The sequence below is a fragment of the Ahaetulla prasina genome, chromosome 3, assembly GCF_028640845.1.
Source record: "Ahaetulla prasina isolate Xishuangbanna chromosome 3, ASM2864084v1, whole genome shotgun sequence".
Lineage (NCBI taxonomy): Eukaryota > Metazoa > Chordata > Lepidosauria > Squamata > Colubridae > Ahaetulla > Ahaetulla prasina.
Genome location: NC_080541.1, coordinates 7450433 through 7471340, shown reverse-complemented (window position 1 = coordinate 7471340; position 20908 = coordinate 7450433). Strand labels below are relative to the sequence as shown.

General features: G+C 43.6%; 1 protein-coding gene across 8 annotated transcripts in view; it reads right to left on the bottom strand.

The window, feature by feature from the left end:
- PTK2 (protein tyrosine kinase 2) overlaps positions 1–20908 on the bottom strand; it is a 305627-nt gene that overhangs the window by 12044 nt on the left and 272675 nt on the right. For 5 of the 8 annotated variants that reach the window (XM_058178297.1, XM_058178298.1, XM_058178296.1 and 2 more), the window contains 4 exons: positions 19685–19816; positions 7808–7870; positions 2005–2044; positions 696–802 (listed from right to left, as the gene is read on the bottom strand). In XM_058178297.1, the coding sequence (XP_058034280.1) occupies positions 696–802; positions 2005–2044; positions 7808–7870; positions 19685–19816 (342 nt within the window). The remainder of the gene's footprint in view (positions 1–695; positions 803–2004; positions 2045–7807; positions 7871–19684; positions 19817–20908) is intronic. The other 3 variants (XM_058178294.1, XM_058178299.1, XM_058178301.1) reach the window with 1 other exon arrangement.

Genomic DNA, 20908 nt, shown 5'->3' with positions numbered 1-20908 from the left:
ACCCCTGCTCTAAGGAATCATTTCCAGAACAGTTTCAAAGGCTAGGCAATAAAAAAATAAATAAACACTAGCTAATTGTAGCTAACCTGTTATGATCATTTTAGTCATAACCAGGCAGAGATAAGGAGCAGGATGGCAGGCTTGGGAGTAAGTTTGTGGCTAGTGCCAAGAGCCAGGCAAACCTCCTGGGGTAGTGGCAGCAAGTTCGTAGTTGGGGCTGGGTGAGGAAGATGACTGGGAGAGTTTTAGTCCCAACCATTTCTAAGACTGGAAAAGCAAGAAGCCCTGATTTTCAGGCCCCTTGGCTGGGGCTGAAGCAGCCTGTACATAGTAGAAGATGTCCATCAGCCCTCCAAGGTAAGCTTGGGGAAGACCCGACTAAAAGGCTGGAACAGCTGGATGAGCAGGAAGGGCTCCTGGGGTGAGGGGACGAGAAAATGCAGCACACATACGGGGTGAGGCTTAGGGTTTCCTAATGGTGATATCAACATAACCATCAATTTCATGGCTCCAAATGCTTTTTAGGTATCTGATCGTCCCTTAACGGAACAGATTTTTAGTTCTGGGGAATTTTGGAGTTGGGAGGCCGCACATTTTAAAAGCTGAGGTTGAGAAACCCTCTTCGACATGAGTAACAGCACCATATCCAACTTGACCGGTGCCTAGACGACTAACGAACAAGTCTTCTGTTGTACCTTAACCCCTTCGTTGTAGCTGTCCACGGGGCTGTTGAGGCTGGCGAGGCTGCCCAAGTGGCTGGGAGCTCCGGGGCGTGGTGGCTTTTTGGGTGGGGCAGCATGATCTAGGAAGAAAAAGACGTTGGGTCTGATAAGGCAGAGACTGCCGGAAATGACCCCCTCAAGGGAGGGGTCATTGGTCTCGAGTCCCTTCGCGCCCACAAGAGATCGAAGTCCGGCCCACCTTGAATTCCTTTGACTCTTATCTACCGCCAATTCGCTCTGACCGTTAGTAGCTCAGATTCTTGTAGAGAATTTTTGTATGCAATAAACATACATACTCATTTGAACTGCCTTGATTTCCTGATTTCCTGTGCTTGGCAGAGACTTTGGGCATCAGATTCTCTGAACCCCCAAGCAAGGGTGGTAGAAGAGAGTCAACCTTCAATGATGCCCACTTCCACAAGGAACCATCAAGGCCCATGGAGCTAAAGGAAGGAAGGAATCTCTCATACTTTTGCCCCTGAGCCTCTCTTTCAGATTTTTTTTAACATCTCCAAAGTTAAAGCCATGTAGAGACTTAGCATTTTATTAAAATGCCCCTTTGAAGAGTTGTAGTTAGTGAAATGGACAGCGAGAGGAAGTGGGGGAGGAGGAAGGGAAGGGAGGGAGGGAGGGAGGGAGGGAGGGAGGGAGGGAGGAAGGAAGGAAGGAAGGAAGGAAGGAAGGAAGGAAGGAAGGAAGGAAGGAAGGAAGGAAGGAAGGAAGGAAGGAAGGAAATATATGTATGTTTGAAAGGGGAAGGGAGGGAGGGAGGGAGGGAGGGAGGGAGGAAGGAAGGCAGGCAAGAAAGAAGGAAAGGAAGGGGAAGGGAGGAGGAGGGAGGGAGGGAGGGAGGGAGGAAGGAAGGCAGGCAAGAAAGAAGGAAAGGAAGGAAGGAAGGAAGGAAGGAAATATATGTATGTTTGAAAGGGGAAGGGAGGGAGGGAGGGAGGGAGGGAGGGAGGAAGGAAGGCAGGCAAGAAAGAAGGAAAGGGAAAGGGAAGGGAAGGGAAGGGAAGGGAAAGGAAGGAAGGAAGGAGAGAGAATCCTTTAATTATCACTGGCTGAAGGTGGAGGACTCGAAAACTCGTCTGTTACTCCTGACTGTCATTAAATGAACTTGGGCCCTTTAACTATTCTGCTTCTTAAAATGGTGCCTACCTCTTCACCACAACTTCAAACTCATTTCCCCCAAAAGGAAAGGAAAGGAAAGGAAAGGAAAGGAAAGGAAAGGAAAGGAAAGGGAGGAAGGGGAGACTAAAAATTGACATTGTGACTTACACACCTGGTTTGCCCACAGGCTGATAAATGTGCTGGTTAGAAGCCTGCAAAACATTAAAATGAATCGAATTAACCATGCAAAAAGTTTATGAACAACCCAACCCCTTTCCAGCTAATCCCCTACAACGAATATCCAGCTTTTTCGACATCCTTGCCTCTTCCCATTGCTCTTCAGTTTCAGAGAAAAGCACGTTTTTATACTTAATTTATACATTTATCTTTTTTTTTTCATGAGACAACCTGTTCTTTCATGTCATAACTTCTCTGTGTTGTTTTGATATATCCTGTCTATCACTACTCAAACAAAACGGCATATTTATAATGACCTCCGTCCAAAAATACTGAAGACTTTTAAGATGAATCATAGGTAACAAGCCTAGTTGGGAAAGCTCTTATCTATCCCATATTGTTTAACAGGTTTTGCATAGTAATTACAGCTCAGTCATACAACAAAACAGAAATAAACAAACAAAGCCAGGTTTATTTATTTGCAATGCTTTGAAGCGGAACTGAAATCTTATCATATGTTTAAAGCATGTCTTTGGTGATTCCCAATTGTCAGTTCTGAAGAAACTTCTTGGGTGAGAAGCAAAACATTTTCAAAAAAAACCCCTAAGAAAATCCAGTTGCTTTTTAGGGAAAAAAAGCACCGTTGGAATTTTCAAAACATATTGCCAAACCAAATAAAAATTTATTCTATCATTGATTAACAAGGAGAATGACATTTATGAGTACTGATGATGGCTTAATTCTTGGGAAAGCATGCTTGTGTTTCGGGTTTATGAAAAGCATATTAGCAGAGTTAAATGTTTGCCTTTGCTAACTGCTAATTGCTGTTGGGAAAAGCAAGGCTAAACAAACCAAGCACTGGGCATTTTTATTGCAAAAATAAAGCAATCTGTGATGCAGAAAACGAGCTCCGAAAATCTAGAGTCTTGAGCAAAGTATTAAGAGAATTGGATATCCACATTTTTAGAAACCGGGTCTCAAATAAAATATAAACAAATGAATAAATAGTTCAAATAAAGGCCAAGTTAGGAACTGTCTGCACAAACTGCTTCCATGGGTTAATGAAAAGTAATTCATTATCTGGTTTGTTCAACATGCTCTAATTAGCTGTTTAGCGGATCTAATAGCCCTCTTATAATTAATTCCCCAAGAGTATATGTGGGTTTTTTTTAAAAAAAAAAAACACCAATTGGACAGAGGAAATATCTACAGGAGGGATAAAAAAAAATTAAAAGTTTGAAAGTGACAATCTAGATATAATGTTTGAGGACCTATTTAATAATAATAATAATAATAATAATAATAATAATAATAATAATAATAATAATAATAATAATAATAATAATATCAGAGTTGGAAGGGACCTTGGAGGCCTTCTAGTCCAACCCCCTGCCCAGGCAGGAAACCTTACACCATCTCAGACAAATGGCTATCCAACATTTTCTTAAAAATTTCCAGTGTTGGAGCATTTACAACTTTTGCAGGCAAGTTGTTCCACTGATTAATTGTTCTAACTGTCAGGAAATTTCTCCTTAGTTCTAAGTTGCTTCTCTCCTTGATTAGTTTCCACCCATTGGTTCTTGTTCTACCCTCAGGTGCTTTGGAGAATAGTTTGACTCCCTCTTCTTTGTGGCAACCCCTGAGATATTGAAACACTGCTATCATGTCTCCCCTAGTCCTTCTTTTTATTAAACTAGACATACCAAGTTCCTGCAACCGTTCTTCAGATGTTTTAGCTCCAGTCCCTAACAATCCTCTTTGTTGCTCTTCTCTGCACTCTTTCTAGAGTCTCAACATCTTTTTTACATCATGGGGACCAAAACTGGATGCAATATTCCAAATGTGGCCTTACCAAGGCCTTATAAAGTGGCACTTCATGTGATCTTGATTCTATCCTTCTGTTTATGCAGCCCAGAACTGCGTTGGCTTTTTTGGCAGCTGCTGCACACTGCTGGCTCATATCTAAATGGTTGTCCACTAGGACTCCAAGATCCCTCTCACAGTTACTACTATTGAGCAAGGTATCTCATATCCGGTACCTGTGCATTTTGTTTTTTTGGCCTAAATGTAGAATCTTACTTTTTTCACTATTGAATCTCATTTTGTTAGATAGCGCCCAATGTTCAAGTATGTCAAGATCTTTCTGTATTTTAAGCCTATCTTCTTTCCCTATTGAATCGCTGCAAACTTCAAGTCACACATCTATTTATTTGTCTATCATATATAAGAGAACAGGTAAAAGTATAAACATAATTTGGATACATGAAAAGGGTAAGTAAAAAAGGAATATTAGGAGAGGGACGGTAGGCACGCAGGTGCGCTTATGCATAAGTGCCCACCCCTTCTGTAAGGTCAGCTCTCTCAGCATTTTGAACCAAGAAAGGGGGGGGGAGGGGAAGAAATTTGGAAGTGCACTTCCCATAAAGGCTCCCAGAAATGTTTTCCCAAGAATTAAAACAGGCCACAAGCGGTATTGGAGCCAGTGTGATGGTTGGGACAACGGTAGAAGTGGAGGCCTCCCCATCTCGGACACCTCAAACTTTCAACGAAAAGGTGGGACGTGATGCCAACGGATAACAGCGACGACACGTGCAAACGCTTACTGCAAAAATTCAGAAAAGAATATCGCGAAGGAGGCGTGAAACAGGGCAAACCGTTCCTTTTCTTGTCCCGCGGTTGGGCTTTATTCACAAAATTTTATCAGAGTTCCTGGCAATGTGATATCTTCTGCTTCCGACTCTCTTGTGTTTTTTTTCCCTCTGCTGCCGTCTTCCTGCCTGGCCTTCTCTCATACATACACACATTTATAAGGGGGAAATTCACTATTTTTTTAAAAAAAACCAGTAATTCTTGGGATTGGTCGACCTAAAGCAGGGGTCTCCAACCATGGCAACTTTAAGCCTGGAGGACTTCAACTCCCAGAATTCCCCAGCCAGCAAAGCTGGCTGGGGCATTCTGGGAGTTGAAGTCTCAAACAAAGTGCCAAGGTTGGAGACCCCTGACCTAAAGCATCTCGGTTTGCTTCCAGTTTCTGAACACGCTTTAGCTTCGAATGAAGCCCCCTGTCGTGTCCCACTCCTCCTCTGAGGGCCGGGTCTGGGAAGTCTGTATCAAGCATGGCCACGAAGCCTCTGCAGCTTTGCCCAAATTCCTGTCAGAGTTCTCAGGGCAGGCAGGAGTCCAAGGTGTGACTTCAGCAACCAGATTAGACTTTGCCTGACTCAAGGAATGCCAAAAAGCAGATCCTTTATATAGGCCATGGGGTGTGGCTCCATGACTCAGCACTTATCCAGGCCTGCCCCTCCCTTCCTTTTGCTGACGTCGCCTCTCCATTCTCCGGAATCAGGGATCCATCCACTGTGAATTCCCCTCCTCCTGCTCTGCTGCCAGCAATTCTAGCTCATGGCTGGCTTCATGCTCACACGCTGTAGGGAGGTTTGTTTGCTCAGTCTGTCCGGGCATGGTGCCAGGGCTGGGGGCTGGAGGCATGCCAGGCCATTCGTCTTCACTATCAGTCTCTGGCTGAGATAGCAGGAGATGGGAGGGGCCCGGCTGCGGAGAGGGGGGCGGGCGAGGCACAACACCCCCTCTACATTCTGGCACCTTTGTATGGGCTTGTGCGCCCTTTTGGTGTTCAGTTCTGGAGCGTTTTGTCCTCTACACGTGGTGTAGGCCCTCCACTTAAGCAGTGTCACGAGGGACGGTCCCCGTGGTTCTTCACAATGGGTAGTTCCTTGCCAGCATTCCTATCTGAAGCACACACCTGGCCAGGTTCCACCAGAGAAGCCCCACCCCATTGGCAATACAGTACCTGCAGAGGTGGGCTACACATAATTGAACAACCGGTTTGGCCAGAATCGAAAAAGTGAGCCCGTGCGCATGCACACCTCGTACACATGCACAGGGCGTCAAAAACACGCCGATTGTTTAGGACGGGATAGCTTTGCTCGTGCGTGTACTTTGCGCACATGCATGCTGCGTCAAAAACATGGCAATTGTATAGGACGGGATAGTTTCATTCGCGTGTGCGCCTTGCACGCATTCGCGCTGCATCAAAAACACGGTGACTATATAAGACAGGATAGCGCTAGGGCGGGGTGGGTGGCTGGGCCCAGCTGCTGGCCGTAATTACCGGTTCGTCCAATCCGGTCCGAACCAGCTGAATTCCACCCCTGAGTACATGTATGAAACACACTAGGACAGGGGTCTCCAACCTTGGCAACTTTACGCTTGGCGGACTTCAAGTCCCAGAAAGCAAAGCTTGGATGGGGAATTCTGGGAGTTGAAGTCCACCAGGCTTAAAGTTGCCAAGGTTGGAGAGCCCCGCACTAAGACATACAGTAAACATTAAGATCCTGCTACCTAGAACTGTTCCTTTTCGAGAGACTTCCTAGCAAATGCCAGAGATCTACTTAGCATTATCTACAGACAGTCCTAGACTTATAACGGTCCATTTAGTGACCGTTCAGAGTTACAACGGCACTGACTAAAGTGACTTATTACCGTTTTTCAACACTTAAGACCATTGCAGGCCGCTCCCCCCCATGGTCACCTGATCAAAATTCAGATGCTTGACAGCCGACTCGTGTTTATGACGGTTGCCATGTCCCGGGGATCATGTGATTCCCCTTTTGCGACCTTCTGACAAGCAACATCAATGGGGAAGCCAGGTTCACTTAACAACCATGTGACTAACAATTGCAACGATTCATTTAACAACTGTGGCAGGAAAGGTCACAAAATGGGGCGAAATTCACTTAACTAATGTTTCACTGAGCAACAAAAATGTTGGGCTCAATTGTGGTCGTAAGATGAGGACTAACTGTACTAACAAAACAAATGTTCATTATCATCATAGACCAGTATAATTATCTACTAACAAACCACGGCTTGTCTGCTAAAACCAGCTACCTGCATAGAGCCAAAGCAAGAAGGTTTCCTTCAACTTTCCTGAAAACTGAGCAAGCCACAAAATCTGTGGCTTGGATCCCCAACATTGGAAAGGGATTCTACTTTGGCTTTCTGAACAGCCCACATCAGCAACACGCGATCTTCCTAATCCATCCATGAGACCCAAAAGCAATTTTATTTTATTAAAAAAATAACGAAAGCACTGCGCGCAAGGAAAGAACACATCAGTTCCAGAGGCAGCATGAAAACAAGTTACTCCCGGCAAGTTGTGGAGAACAGCCGAGCATCCTGAAGCATTTCAGGGAAATAAAATCCTATTTCTGAAGGGAATCGGAATTCACCTCCTGGAAAGCAGGTGGGAAGGGGAACCCCCATTCCCCATCGAGAAAAATCAAAAGCAGCAAGGCTACTCTACGCCCAGAAATGGAAGGTCACCTCAATCCCCACAATGGACGAATGGCTACAAAAACTGCTGGAATTAGTCGAGATGGCCAAATTGACTTGCTTTGATCAAAGAAAAAACAAATACAAATACTTTCATTTCTATTTGGAAACCACTTCTGGACTTTGTGCTCGTGGTGGGGGAAAAAAATGAAACTTTGATTTGTGGGTTTTACCAATTAGCTAGATTTGTTGTTGTAGAAACGGCTGGTTTCTATCATTGTGAAAAAGTAGAAAGTTGAGGGTAGATCTTAACGCCTTATTTTACTGCACCAAAGGAGTCGGAAGTCAGTGCCTTCTCTCTCTCTCTTTCCTTTGCTTTCCCCCACTCTCCACTTCTCCCTTTTTCCTTCCCTTCTGTATTCTTTTTGTATGCCATATCGTAAATTAATAAAACAATAAAAAGTGAGAGAATTCAAAAGCGACGGGTGGGAGGGTGTGCTTACCGGACCCTGGAGACTTCCGTCCTCTCGATCAATGCTCCCTCTGGACAGCCTCACGTCGGGTTTCTAACGGAAGAGAAAAGAAATGTGGTTTTGGATCAGGGTTTTCAAGAGAATGGCCGGTCAGAGAGCTGAGGAATTAGAATCGTTAGCAGAAGCAGAGGAAACGCTGCTTAGAGGGAGGAAGCGAGGGGGGGGGAGTAGGCTTTGAGTAAGAGAGAAGTTATTACATTCCTCTTCTTTCTATCCCAATGGTGTCCCCCGTCCCGTCCCCCCCCATGACTGGCTTTTGCAAAACTCAGCCACCGAACCTTCTCAAGACTTCCACCCCAGCAAAAATACAAAACCAAACCAAAAAAAAAACACGTTCTATCTAGCCACTGTTCGCTTGCATGTAATAAAGGCTTTGAGATAAATATTGAGAGTACCATTTCCCCAAGACAACATTGGAAAACCTGCATTTTAATTCTCTCGGGAGGAGGAAGAGCAGCAGCAGCAGCAGCAGCAGCAGGAGCAGCTCCGCACAGCTGCCGCTTCTTCCTAGCAGCAAAAGTTTCAACCACAGGATGAGAAACGCTGCACATTAATTCCTGTTTCCTGCTTGAGGAAGGCTTAAATGTACTTGGCTCCCTCGCCAAGCTTCCCAAACGGGGCCAATTGCTCAGGCTCTCTAAAAGCACACAGACGGAGAACGTTAGGAGGAAGACTGTCTGCACCCAACACTGCCCTGGTTGAGGAGGAGGAGAGGAAGGAAGGAAGGAAGGAAGGAAGGAAGGAAGGAAGGAAGGAAGGAAGGAAGGAAGGAAGGAAGGAAGGAAGGAAGGAAGGAAGTCTCGCTGTTATTAACTCTTTGGAGAAGTCAGAAAGGGACAGTCTTCTTGGAACTTCAAAATTAGAAAAGAAGGGTTGTGTTCATGAGTACACCCTGAAGTCTTAGGGATCATCCCCATCTTCTGATACTGAATAGAGTAACATGCAAAACTAAACAAAAAACTTTCCAAACCAAGAAAAATAAGTGATAGTTGATTCTATCATCCATCCATCCATCCATCCATCCATCCATCCATCCATCCATCTATCTATCTATCTATCTATCCATCATCCATCTTACACAAATCTACCTATACAAATCTATCAATCTAAATTATCTGTCTACATAAATTTATCCATCTGTACAAATTATCAATCTAGCAATGTAAATCTATCAATATATCTAGACAAATCAAACTATATCTATCTATCCAAATCTACCTACCTACCTAATCTGCAAATCATTAAAATATCTGGGTCATCATTTTTTAAAATCACCTTACCATCCTATGAATATCTGTATCACACCCAACTATCTGTGTTACCAATTACCATTATCTCTAGATAGTTATCCCAGCTGCCTCCACTTACATTTCCTTTCCCTGCTGGCTATTCTGTTTGCAGACTTGACAGTCAAATGGTGAGAGGTGTGTGTGTGTGTATTTTGAGGCACCACTTTAAAGCAGGGGTCTCCAACCTTGGCAACTTTAAGACTTGTGGACTTCAACTCCCAGAGTTCCTCAGCCAGCTTTGCTGGGAGTTGAAGTCCACAAGTCAGCTCTGGGAGTTGAAGTCCACAAGTCAACTCTGGGAGTTGAAGTCCACAAGTTTAATTGTCAAGGTTGGAGACCCCTGCTTTAAAGAACCACTGAAAAAAAGCCATAGTCCATCAAAACATATGTTGTAATAAAAATAGGTTTATTATTGTTAGAAGTCTTTGTTGAAGAAAATTGGCGTAATTTCAGGCCAATTTAAAAGTATCAAGAAGAACCAGTTGAGCATGTGTACTTTATTTCTTGTATTAAATTGTATTTTTTCCGGATTTGGAACCACAAGGACCCAACCTAATTCCTGATTCAACCACACAGCTCCATTTGGTGTTTAGTCATATACTTTGCTTACCGTTCAATCTACTGCATAGGCTGCTTATGCAGGAAAAAAAATAGGAACTATCCCCTGTTCAGCACCCATACAGAGAATTTACTCTATCACTTAAAGGCTGTAGAAATTCTCAGTCATCCAGGTCATGGCTGTCCCAAAGGTGAGTTTTCTTTGGATGACTGAGAATCTCTACAGGCCTTTAGCTATACAATTTGGGATGAACACCCTTGGAATCGTGTGGGAGTAAGAACGAATTTCCAGAGGAAAAATTGCAGACGACAGGAACCATTTCAGGTGACCCTAAGACACAGATAAACCTCCAAGTGGCCTCAACGACTCTCTAAAACAGGTTGTCAAACTCACGGCATGACAGCATCACCACATGATGCATCCGGCCGGGAGGCTGGGAGTTTGACAGCCCTGCTTTAAAAGGATGCAGATCACCAGCTGTCTGCAAGGAATATCAATCCTTCCATTCCCCACCATCCTGTCAGAGCTGAAGAAGCTTCTTGGATGAGAAGTGAAACGTCTCCAGAGAAAAAAAACAAGGAAGTCTACTTGCTTCCTGAAAAAGCACCTTTGGGATACTCTTGTTCATTTATTCATACAGTAAATGACTGATTTGCCAGACATTCAATGGCTCCCCAGTCCTTTTGCAACAGGAGTCTCCACATCGACAATTTTATGACGTGCTGGCTAAAGAATTCTGGGAGTCGGAGTCCACAAGTTGTGAAGTTCGGGATCCCTTCTTTACAAGAAAGTTTGAAAGTGTGTCAGTCTATTTATGTGCAAACCTCCTCCTGCAGGAGTGGGACCAGCCATAGTTGGTGGGATTGCCATATGGCACTTAGTGTATACAGTCCGTGGCTCAACGGTATTTTTATTAGGTTTATTTCCTGTTTTTTCTCCAGGAGCTGAAGGTGGCTTCCATGGGATTTCCCTTCATATTGCTGGGATCATCTCCAACATCTACTCAGTGGGTTGAGATTGATGGGCCCAAAGTCACCCATTCTCAGCTTGCATGGCTGAGAATGGATAGAATAGAATTTTTTATTTTTATTTTTTTATTGGCCAAATGCGATTGGTCTTTGTCTTGGAATTTGTCTTGGAATTTGTCTTGGTGCATGCACTCTCAGGGTACATAAAAGAAAAGATACATTCTTCAAGAATCATAAGGTACAACACTTAATAATAGTCATAGGCTACAATTAAGCAATCAGGAAACAATATCAATATAAATCGTAAGGATACAAACAAACAAGTTACAGTCATACAGCCATAAGTGGAAGGAGATGGGTGATGGGAACGATGAGAAGATTAATAGCAGTGCAGACTTAGTAACTAGTTTGACAGTGTTGAGAGAATTACTTGTTTAGCAGAGTGATGGCGTTCGGGGAAAAAACTGTTCTTGTGTCTAGTTGTTCTGGTGTGCAGTGCTCTATAGAGTCGTTTTGAGGGTAGGAGTTTAGACGCAGCTTTAAATCTTCCCAAACTTTTCAACTTCAAGAAATAGTGATGGAAGAGCTATGGTCTGCTAATGCAGTTTTTGAATGGATGCACCATTGAAACAGAATAACTAAGGTGTAACAATGAGAGATATCACTGGAAAATAAATATTAAATTTACCACCGCAAAGGGGTGGAAGATAAATATTAAATTTACCAAGATCTTTTACTCTGAACTATTACTCCCCGATGATTAAAAAAACGGATCATTCATATTCTAGAAACTTTTGGAAATATAATATAACAACAACAAAGTATTTATGCCATATAATTCTCAATGACCCAAGTAGCTCGCAAAAGTCTGTTTTTTTTAGTATCTGGGGACAATGTTGCAAAGCTCAATCATTACGGAAGGCAGTCTATTTTAGAATGAATAAATTTTAAGGGTGAATTCGCTTTCTTAGCAGATGTCTTTCAGTTAAACAGCACCAAAACCATATATCACTACGAAGTATACCAAATTGGCTTTGTTTATGATGACTGTTGCCAGGATACTTTAAGTCTTTTACTGGAAATCACACATAATTCCCTCTTTAATAGAATGCCAAAATAAGTTGTAGGATTATGCGTCATTGTCAAAAATAAAATTTGAAAAAGAAAAACCCTGAAACAGAATTTAATTCAACTTGAAAGCCATCTATGGGCTATAATTCTACATATAGACTTGTAATACAATCCAAAGTTTGGATTTTTCTTTTAACATGTTAGCTTTTTGCTTGATTTGTTAAATACGGATGTAATTTTTAGATGACATAGAAACCTTGATTAGCTCTCATTCTGATTTACAAGTCATATTGTACTAATTTACTCCCTGATACTAACCTGATTGTCACAAGGGTTCTGAAGTCATAAATTATTCAACAGACTTGAAAATGCAGTCCCAATCTTAATACTACTTTGGCATTTCAATTTTTTATAGCTGGCACTTTTTTTTTTTTTTTGGCTTTTCTTCCTGGTTCTGCTTTTTAAGCATTTACTGCAAAAAAAATTTTTTTTTAATGTTTCTATATCTCCTAGTTAACAAAGCAATCCTTCATATGTTCACCACCCCTTTCCTTACCTCCCTACAACTATAGGGTTGCACCCAGTTCATCAGATGAATGCAGATAATATATATTAAAAAAGCCTCTGTGATAATCAAATTGATTTGTTAAGTCATAACAAAACTCTTCATTTTGTCGCTATCAAGACCAAGACGGAGGCATCCAGCAACATTCAAGTGGCTGAATGGAATGAGATCCAGAAACCACAATATTAAAGACCGGAAACAGCCTTTTGATCTGAGAATGCCAAGGAATTACTCCACCTCTTCTTTTTCATCTTCCATATATCCAAGGTGGAAGGGATAACTCAGAATTCAGAAAGATGTTATTGCAAATTGCAGATATCTGAAGTGAATCGATGGGGCATCATGAGTCTGAGCCAAAGAAGACCCCTCGCATCATTCAGCAGAAGAGATAGGACAGATAATTGGGCGTACAGATATCTGCTGAACCTCGTCCATAAATTTGCAGTATTTTTCAGACTATAAGACGCACCAGAGTATAAGGCGCACCAAGATTTTGAAGAGGAAAACAAGAAAAAAAAATAGTCTTTGGCCTCCACATGTCCGGTTTTTGCCCTCCCCAGCCCCCAGGAGCATTCTGCAGGCCTCCCAAACCCTCTGCACGTCCAGTTTTTGCAAAAAACGCCCCCCTTTTTGGCAAAAATGGGATGTGCAGGGTGGAGTTTTGGGTGGCCAAAAATGGCTGCATTCGGTGTATAAGACGCACCGACATTTCCATCTTCTTTTGGGGGCAGCTGAGGCGAACACAGGAGCTCACTCCATCGCATGGCACTCGGGTCTCGAACTTAGGCTGCCGGCTTTCTAGCCAACAAGCCCAGTGTCTTAACCACTGAGCCCCTGTGCCATTATATATGTGTGTTTGTGTGTGTTTTCCAAGCAGGACACTGAACATGGACAGAACCACTAGAAGCTAGTGTGTCCCCCCCCCACCGCTAAAATGAACAACCACACCATTTGCTCAAAAACTCTGGAGTTGTGTCATCGTTTTTTGCTTTACATGACACTATGGAACCAGTGCACAATTTATAGGCATAATCTATCTATTGAACAGCCTCCAGGTGCAACAAACCCAGTTAAAATCCAGTCGGGTAAGAACGCTCTGTTACACAAAGGCACACCAGCACAACCTCCAACAGCAGTGACTTCCTTGCAAAGGCCATAAAGCTGATGTTTTATGGCCAGAGCGCTGTTCACAAGCCTTCAAGTTTAGCTGAATTCTCTGGGGACGTTCAAGATATAATTAGCAGTAACCGGCCTCTTTCCACAAAGAAAAACTGGAGAGTTCTACTGCATTCCATACCGCTTTTCCTTCACATAGTGGGAAAAAATGCACAACGGAGGGAAAACCAAGTCCTGGCTCTTTTTTTTTTAATTCTAAAGCAAAATAAATAAATAAAATAAAATCAGAAAACCCAACTTTAGCATAAAAAAAATTCCATCCATGTTGTTGTTGTTCATGATGCTTCCTTAGTAAATCTGGGAGGGGCCCTAAAGCTCATGTGGGTGGAAATCTTTGAAAATAAAACTCTGCAAAGAAATGGTGAGGGTTGTGATAGTAGCACATCCAAACAAACACCCACCCACCCACACCACTGATAAGACGACAAACAACTCATTTATGCTATCTTTAATACACAGCAATGTTTCTCAACCAGGCCAACTCTTAACTTCAATTCCCTAAGAGTTGAAATCCACATGAAGGTGATACTCGATTTACAAAAGTTCGCTTAGTGCAGGGCTCTCCAACCTTGGCAACTTTAAGCCTGGAGGACTTCAACTCCCAGAATTCCCCAGCCAGCTTTGCTGGGGGAAGGGGAATTACTTCCCCTTCCTGGCAGGGGAAGGATACTGCAAAATCCCCATTCCCTCCCCACTCCTAGGGGGGTGGATATTGCAAAATCTCGATTCCCACCCCACTCTTGGGGGAAGGATAAATCTCCATTCCCACCCCACTCTTGGGGGAAGGATATTGCAAAATCTCCATTCCCACCCCACTCTTGGGGGAAGGATATTGCAAAATCTCCATTCCCACCCCACTCTTGGGGGAAGGATATTGCAAAATCCCCATTCCCTCCCCACTCCTGGGGGAAGGATATTGCAAAATCTCCATTCCCTCCCCACTCTTGGGGGAAGGATATTGCAAAATCTCCATTCCCACCCCACTCTTGGGAGAAGGATATTGCAAAATCTCCATTCCCTCCCCACTCTTGGGGGAAGGATATTGCAAAATCTCCATTCCCACCCCACTCCCGGGGGAAGGATACTGCAAAATCCCCATTCCCTCCCAACTCCTGGGGGAAGGATATTGCAAAATCTCCATTCTCACCCCACTCCTGGGGGAAGGATACTGCAAAATCCCCATTCCCTCCCAACTCCTGGGGGAAGGATATTGCAAAATCTCCATTCTCACCCCACTCCTGGGGCCAGCTAGAGATGGTATTTGCTGGTTCTCCGAACTGCTCAAAATTTCCACTACCGGTTCTCCAGAACCTGTCAGAACCTGCTGGAGTTAACCCCTGGGTTGGAGTGTGTTTCTCTTGTACTGTACTAAGAAGAGTTGGAAGTCAACGCCTCCTTTTCTTTCTTTTTTCTCTTCCCCCTTGTATCTCACACCTCCTTTTTCCCGCTCCCTTCCCTTCCCTTAATTTCCTATCTTTTGCTTCTCTTCTTTGTACTTTATATAATTAAAAATAAAATAGATATTTTGCAAATAAGATACACTCCAATGAAGATTGATTTGTGCCAGGTTTTTAAAAAAGCAGGCAACCCCTAGGAGAAAATACACCCTGCCCCAAATCGCCTCTAGCTTCCTTTGAGGCCTGAACCGAATTCAGTATTTTCTTGATGGTGCTGACTTAAGTCAAGGCCTTCCCCTCCTCCCCATAAGGAAAGAATGGAAATTAAGGTTTAAGGAAATAGGCTAAGCATCTTTAGGCTTTGAAAATGTTCCTTTCTGGTTTTGGCTGCTGCCGGGAAATATTTCTTGCTTCTACAGTTGAAGTTCAACCCCAGCACTGGCAGGACACCAACTCCATGAGCAGCAAGAGCCCCAAATGACTCTGCTTGAAGCACCACTGATATTAACATTTTTTTTCCCCTTGGGGGAAAAATTTCTTCCAAACAACATAGCCCAGTATGCTGAGAGCATTGACTGCACAATAGCAATAGCCCTTAGACTTATATACCTCTTCATGGTGCTTTACAGCCCTCTCTAAATAATTTACAGAGTCAGCCTCTTGCCCCCAACAATCTGGATCCTCATTTTTACCCACCTCGGAAGGATGGAAGGCTGAGTCAACCTTAGTGCCCGTCAGGATCAAACTGCCGAACTGCTGGCAGCTGGCAGTCAGCGGAAGTAGCCTGCAATATTGCATTCTACCACCATGGCTCCTATGCTGGCATGAATGTGTACAGTTGTCAGAAAATATGCATATCCTATTGAAGTCCACATACAGGGACCCCAGGAGCAGCCATGAAACACTCTGGCTGACACCGCGCCTCTGTATATATATAACAACAGAGTTGGAAGGGACCTTGGAGGCCTTCTAGTCCAACCCCCTGCCCAGGCAGGAAACCCTACACCATCTCAGTCAGATGGTTATCCAACATTTTCTTAAAAATGTCCAATGTTGGAGCATTCACAACTTCTGCAGGCAAGTCGTTCCACTTATTAATTGTTCTAACTGTCAGGAAACAGATAGTCCTCAACGTACGACTGGTTGCTTAGCGACTAAGGTTCTGATGGGCTCGCGGGATTCGAAGCGTTGAAAGTTGTGTTCCGTCCCCCTCCCCCGTCCCATGACTACCCCTCCAGCGCCTGGCAATCAGGACATGTTTACAGTCGTTCGCAGTGTCCTGTGGCACAAAAACCAGGAGTTACTTCCAAGTTTTCAGCACAACCAGCCCCGTAGCACACCAATGGTTTGCTTAACGACAGCAATCGTTCCCTTAATGTGACCGTGTTTGTTTAATGACCACCGCAAAGAAGACCATAAAATCAGGACAGTCGTGTGAACGAAACCGCTTTACGACCATCACAACTTACGGCCATAAAGGGGAGGACCGAAGACTACTTTCATTCAATTTGATTATGTATTAATCCTGAAAGTAAAAGGGAATGCACCCTAGCTAACCACAAGAGCAGCAAACCAAAGAGATTATATGAGGTTATGAGAGATTAAGAAGAACCTCCTCGATTTACAACAGTTCACTTAGTGACCGTTTGAAGTTACAACGGCAATGAAAACAAAATGACTTATGACTATTTGTCACACTGATGACATACGATTTACATTTGGCTGTCTGACAACTGACTCATATTTATGACGGTTGCAGTGTCCCAGGGTCATGTGATCCCCTCTGGTGACCTTCTGACAAGCAAAGTGAGTGGGGAAACTAGACTCACTTAACGAACATGTTACTAATTTAACAACTGCAGTGATTCACTTAACAAACGTGGCAAGGAGAGTCGCAAAATGGGCCCAAAATTCAACTGAACAAATTTCTCACTCAGGAACATAAATTTTGGGCTCAATTGTGGTTGTAAGTTGAGGACTGTGTGTAATGGATTTCTTGTCATGTCTCAGCTGGCTCTATAATACCATGGGGGAACTTTTCAAAAGAAATCACAGCTGTGGGGGGGCAGAGAACCAATGCAGTTCAGTAGGATGGCAACCAATGTATTTGTTGTGCCTCGTCCTCCCTCCTCTCCTCAGCCGGGCCCCTCCCGTCTACACCCAGGCCTGTTATTAGACTCGGAGTCTGATAATGAAGATGAACGGCCTGTCATGCCTCCAGCCCCCGGCCCTGGCCCCATGCCCGGACAGGATGTCAGGAATGAACAAACAAACCTCACTCCTAAAGCGTGTGAGCAGGGAGCCAGCCACGTGCTGGAATTACCGACAGCAGATTCAGCTGAATAGAATTCACAGTGGGAGGATCCTCGCTTCCGGAGATCTGAGAGGCGACACCAGCAGAAGGAAGGGAGGGGCAGGTCTGGATAAATGCTGAGTCATGGAGCCACACCCCGCAGCCTATATAAAGGATCTGCTTGTGGCATTCCAACCTTGAGTCAAGCAAAGTCTCATCTAGTTTGCTGAAGTCACAACTTGGACTCCTGCCTGCCCTGAGAAACCTGGAAGGAACTTGGCAAAGCTGCAGAGGCTTCATTGCCCCGCTTGATACGGACTTCCTAGGCCCGGTCGTCAGAGGGGGAGGGGGACACGACAGTATTATTGTGTATAAAGGGGCAACGATCTATTGATACTTTACTTCCCAAAAAGTAAACTGGGGAAAAAATGCTTGAAAAATAATTGTGTGAAAACCCATTGGGAAATACACTGGTTCTGCCTTTATTTATTCTTATAGGCAATAATGTGTCGAACCTTTGGAATAAAATCTGTTTCTCCCCAAAAGATATTTCTAGCCCAGTTTTAAAATGGAATTTTACACCAAGTTGTTCAAAGAACTGGCGAATACCATTTTCACTGTTTTTGCACAATTTGTACCTCGGTGGCACAACAACAGATTGGAACATCTGGAATGAACTTTCTGGATAAAAAACAAAACAAAACTGGGGTGTGTTTGTGTGTGTGTACATGTACATTAAGTACTGAACAAACAATTCCCTTTATTTCCCCTTTAGAGCAAGAGGTTTCTTTTTTTAAATAGAGCCGTTATGTCAAAAGCTCACAGCCCAACAGTTGGGAGTTGAGGTGCCTCTTCCATTTTCGTTCAAAGAAGAAAGAGACAGTCAATAGATAGTTCAGAATAATCTCATCAAGAATAGTTGCAGCTGCTTATTTCCCCTCTTGGGAACAACATTGTTTTTGTCCTTATTTGGTAGCCTTCAAGGAAGTGTGCAAGCACAGACTTCATGAAAACAAAATCTGCATGTCCCGCTATTTCATAGACTAGATAGCAATGCTTTCCTTGGGAAAAGATTAATTATTCACACAGGCATTAGCTACAGGGAGAGAGAGAAGGAGATCGCAGCTGAAATGTTACATTATAGCTTACAATTTCAATTAAAAAAGAAAAAAGAAAAATCATACCGTTGCAGATGTAGTATTCAGTCTGTGAAGAGTTTATTGGTTTGGATAGCGCTAATCCCAGCCTGAAACTCAGCCTGACAAAATATAGAGTCACCCAACTCTAAGCTTCCTCGTGTTTTGAGGGAGCCACAATAGCCAAAGCACTTGGACTTATATACCGCTGCACAGTGCTTTGCAGCCCCCTCTAAGCGGTTTACTGAGTCAGCATATTGCCCCTCAACAATCTGGGTCCTCATTTTACCCACCTCAGGAGAATGGAAGCAGTGGTGAAATCCATTTTTTTTTTACTAGCGGTTCTGTGAACATGGCTTGGTGGGCGTGGCGTGGCTTGATGGGCGTGGCTTGATGGGCATGGCTTGATGGGCGTGGCAGGGGAAGGATATTGCAAAATCTTCATTCCCACTCCACTCCAGGGGAAGGATACTGCAAAATCCCCATTCCCTCTCCACTCCTGGGGCCAGCCAGAGGTGGCATTTGCTGGTTCTCCAAACTACTCAAAATTCCCGCTACCGGTTCTCCAGAACCTGCTAGATTTCACCTCTGGATGGAAGGCTGAGTCAACCTTGAGCCTGGTGAGATTTGAACTGTCAAATTTGCAGTCAGCCAGCAGTCAGCCGAAGTGGCCTGCAGTACTGCACTCTAACCACTGCGCCACCACGGCTCACAAAACGTCAAAATAAGCCTCTTGACTTCAAGAAGGTATCTTCTTGCTCAAGTATCTATAGATGTACAAGTACTTCCATCCTTCCGATGTCGGTAAAATGAGGACCCAGATTGTTGGGGCAATATGCTAATATTGTAACCGCTCAGAGAGTGCTGTAAAGCGGGGGTTTCCAACCTTGGCAACTTTATGACTTGTGGACTTCAACTCACAGAGTTCCTCAGCCAGCTCTGCTGGCTGGGGAACTCTGGGAGTTGAAGTCCACAAGTCTTAAAGTTGCCAAGGTTGGAGACCCCTGCTCCAAAGCACTGTGGAGCAGTATATGAGTGCGACTGCTGCCCCTCAACTTACGACCATTTCTAACGATGGTTTGAAGTTGTGGCAACACTGACAAAAGTGCCTTGTGACCCCATCCTTCAAGTTACAACCATCTCACCGCCGGTCACATGACCAACAAAGATTGAGGTAGCCTTTTAATAGTAACCATCCTTCTTGGAGGGAGATGGACGGTTCCAAAATGTGAAAAATAAATACATGGACAAAAATAAATATCTGAAGGGAATATTTTAAGGGCTGTGCTAGTAGGAAATTAGCCAGCATTTAATGGAAATAGGAACTCTGTTTTCTTATTATTATCCGAGAATATAAGCAAAACCACTTATACTTTGGCAAAAATTGTATTACCAGAAATCTCTCCTCCTTTTCCAACCATCTCTGGTCTTCCTCCATTTCTTGTTGCTGTCGTATCAATCTCTCTTCCATTAGATGTGCTGGTAGAACCTGTCCCATTCCGCGCATATCCAAACTGCCGGAATCCTACAAAGCAGGGCGGGTGAACAGAAAAGAGGTAAGCTAAAATGTTAACTTCCAATCATTTTTATTTTAATGTGATTGTCAGAGCCTGCTTTTCTTTTTAAAGCGGGGGAAAAAAAGTATTTTTCGGACTATAAGATGCACCTAAATTTAGAAGAGGAAAACAACAACAAAAAATTTTTGATCTCCCTTTTTTCGGCCTGTTTTGGGGGCTTTCTTCAGCCCGTTTTCGAGGCTTTTTTTTGGGCCCATTTTCGAGGCTTTTTCCGGCCCATTTTTTCCACACAAAAAAGTAGGCCAAAGAAAGCCGAAAAAATGGGCCGAAAAAAGCCTAAAAAATGAGCTGAAAAAAGCCTCAAAAACGGGCTGAAAAAAAACTTGAAAATAGGCCAAAAAAAGGCCTGAAAAAGGCTAAAAAAAAGGCCCGAAAACAGGGCGTGCGGAGGCCAAAAAAACAGCTGGCGGGTGGGCAGGGCTTCGGCAATATTCGGTCTATAAGACGCACAGACATTTCCATGCCCTTTTGGGAGACAAAAAAGTTTTATAGTCTGAAAAATACAGTATACTGTATACTGGTTTGCTGGGCTAAAGGATAAATGACAGAAAGCAATATAGTACTAATGATCTAATACGTTAAGCTTTGGCTATAAGAAAATACAGACTAAGAGTTGGAAGGGACCTTGGAGGTCTTCTAGTCCAACCCCTTTCTCAAGCAAGAGACCCAATACCAGTGATGGCAAACCTTTTAGAGACCGAAGTTGCCCAAACTGCAACCCAAAACCCACTTATTTATCGCAAAGTGCCAACACGGCAATTTAACCTGAATACGGAGGTCTTAATACCTAAAATAATGATAAACAAGGCAGAGTTCAGCTAATTGTTCTAAGAAAAATGTGATAAATGCACTTTTATGCACCTTCATTTTTTTTTCTGCTTTTGAAATATTACATTTAGCAACAATAAAAAAGAAAAACTTTTCTTTGCTGTCTCAGCTTTGCTGTCTGAGGACTCTGGGAGTTGAAGTCCACAAGTCTTAAAGTTGCCAAGGTTGGAGACCCCTGCTCCAAAGCACTGTGGAGCAGTATATGAGTGCGA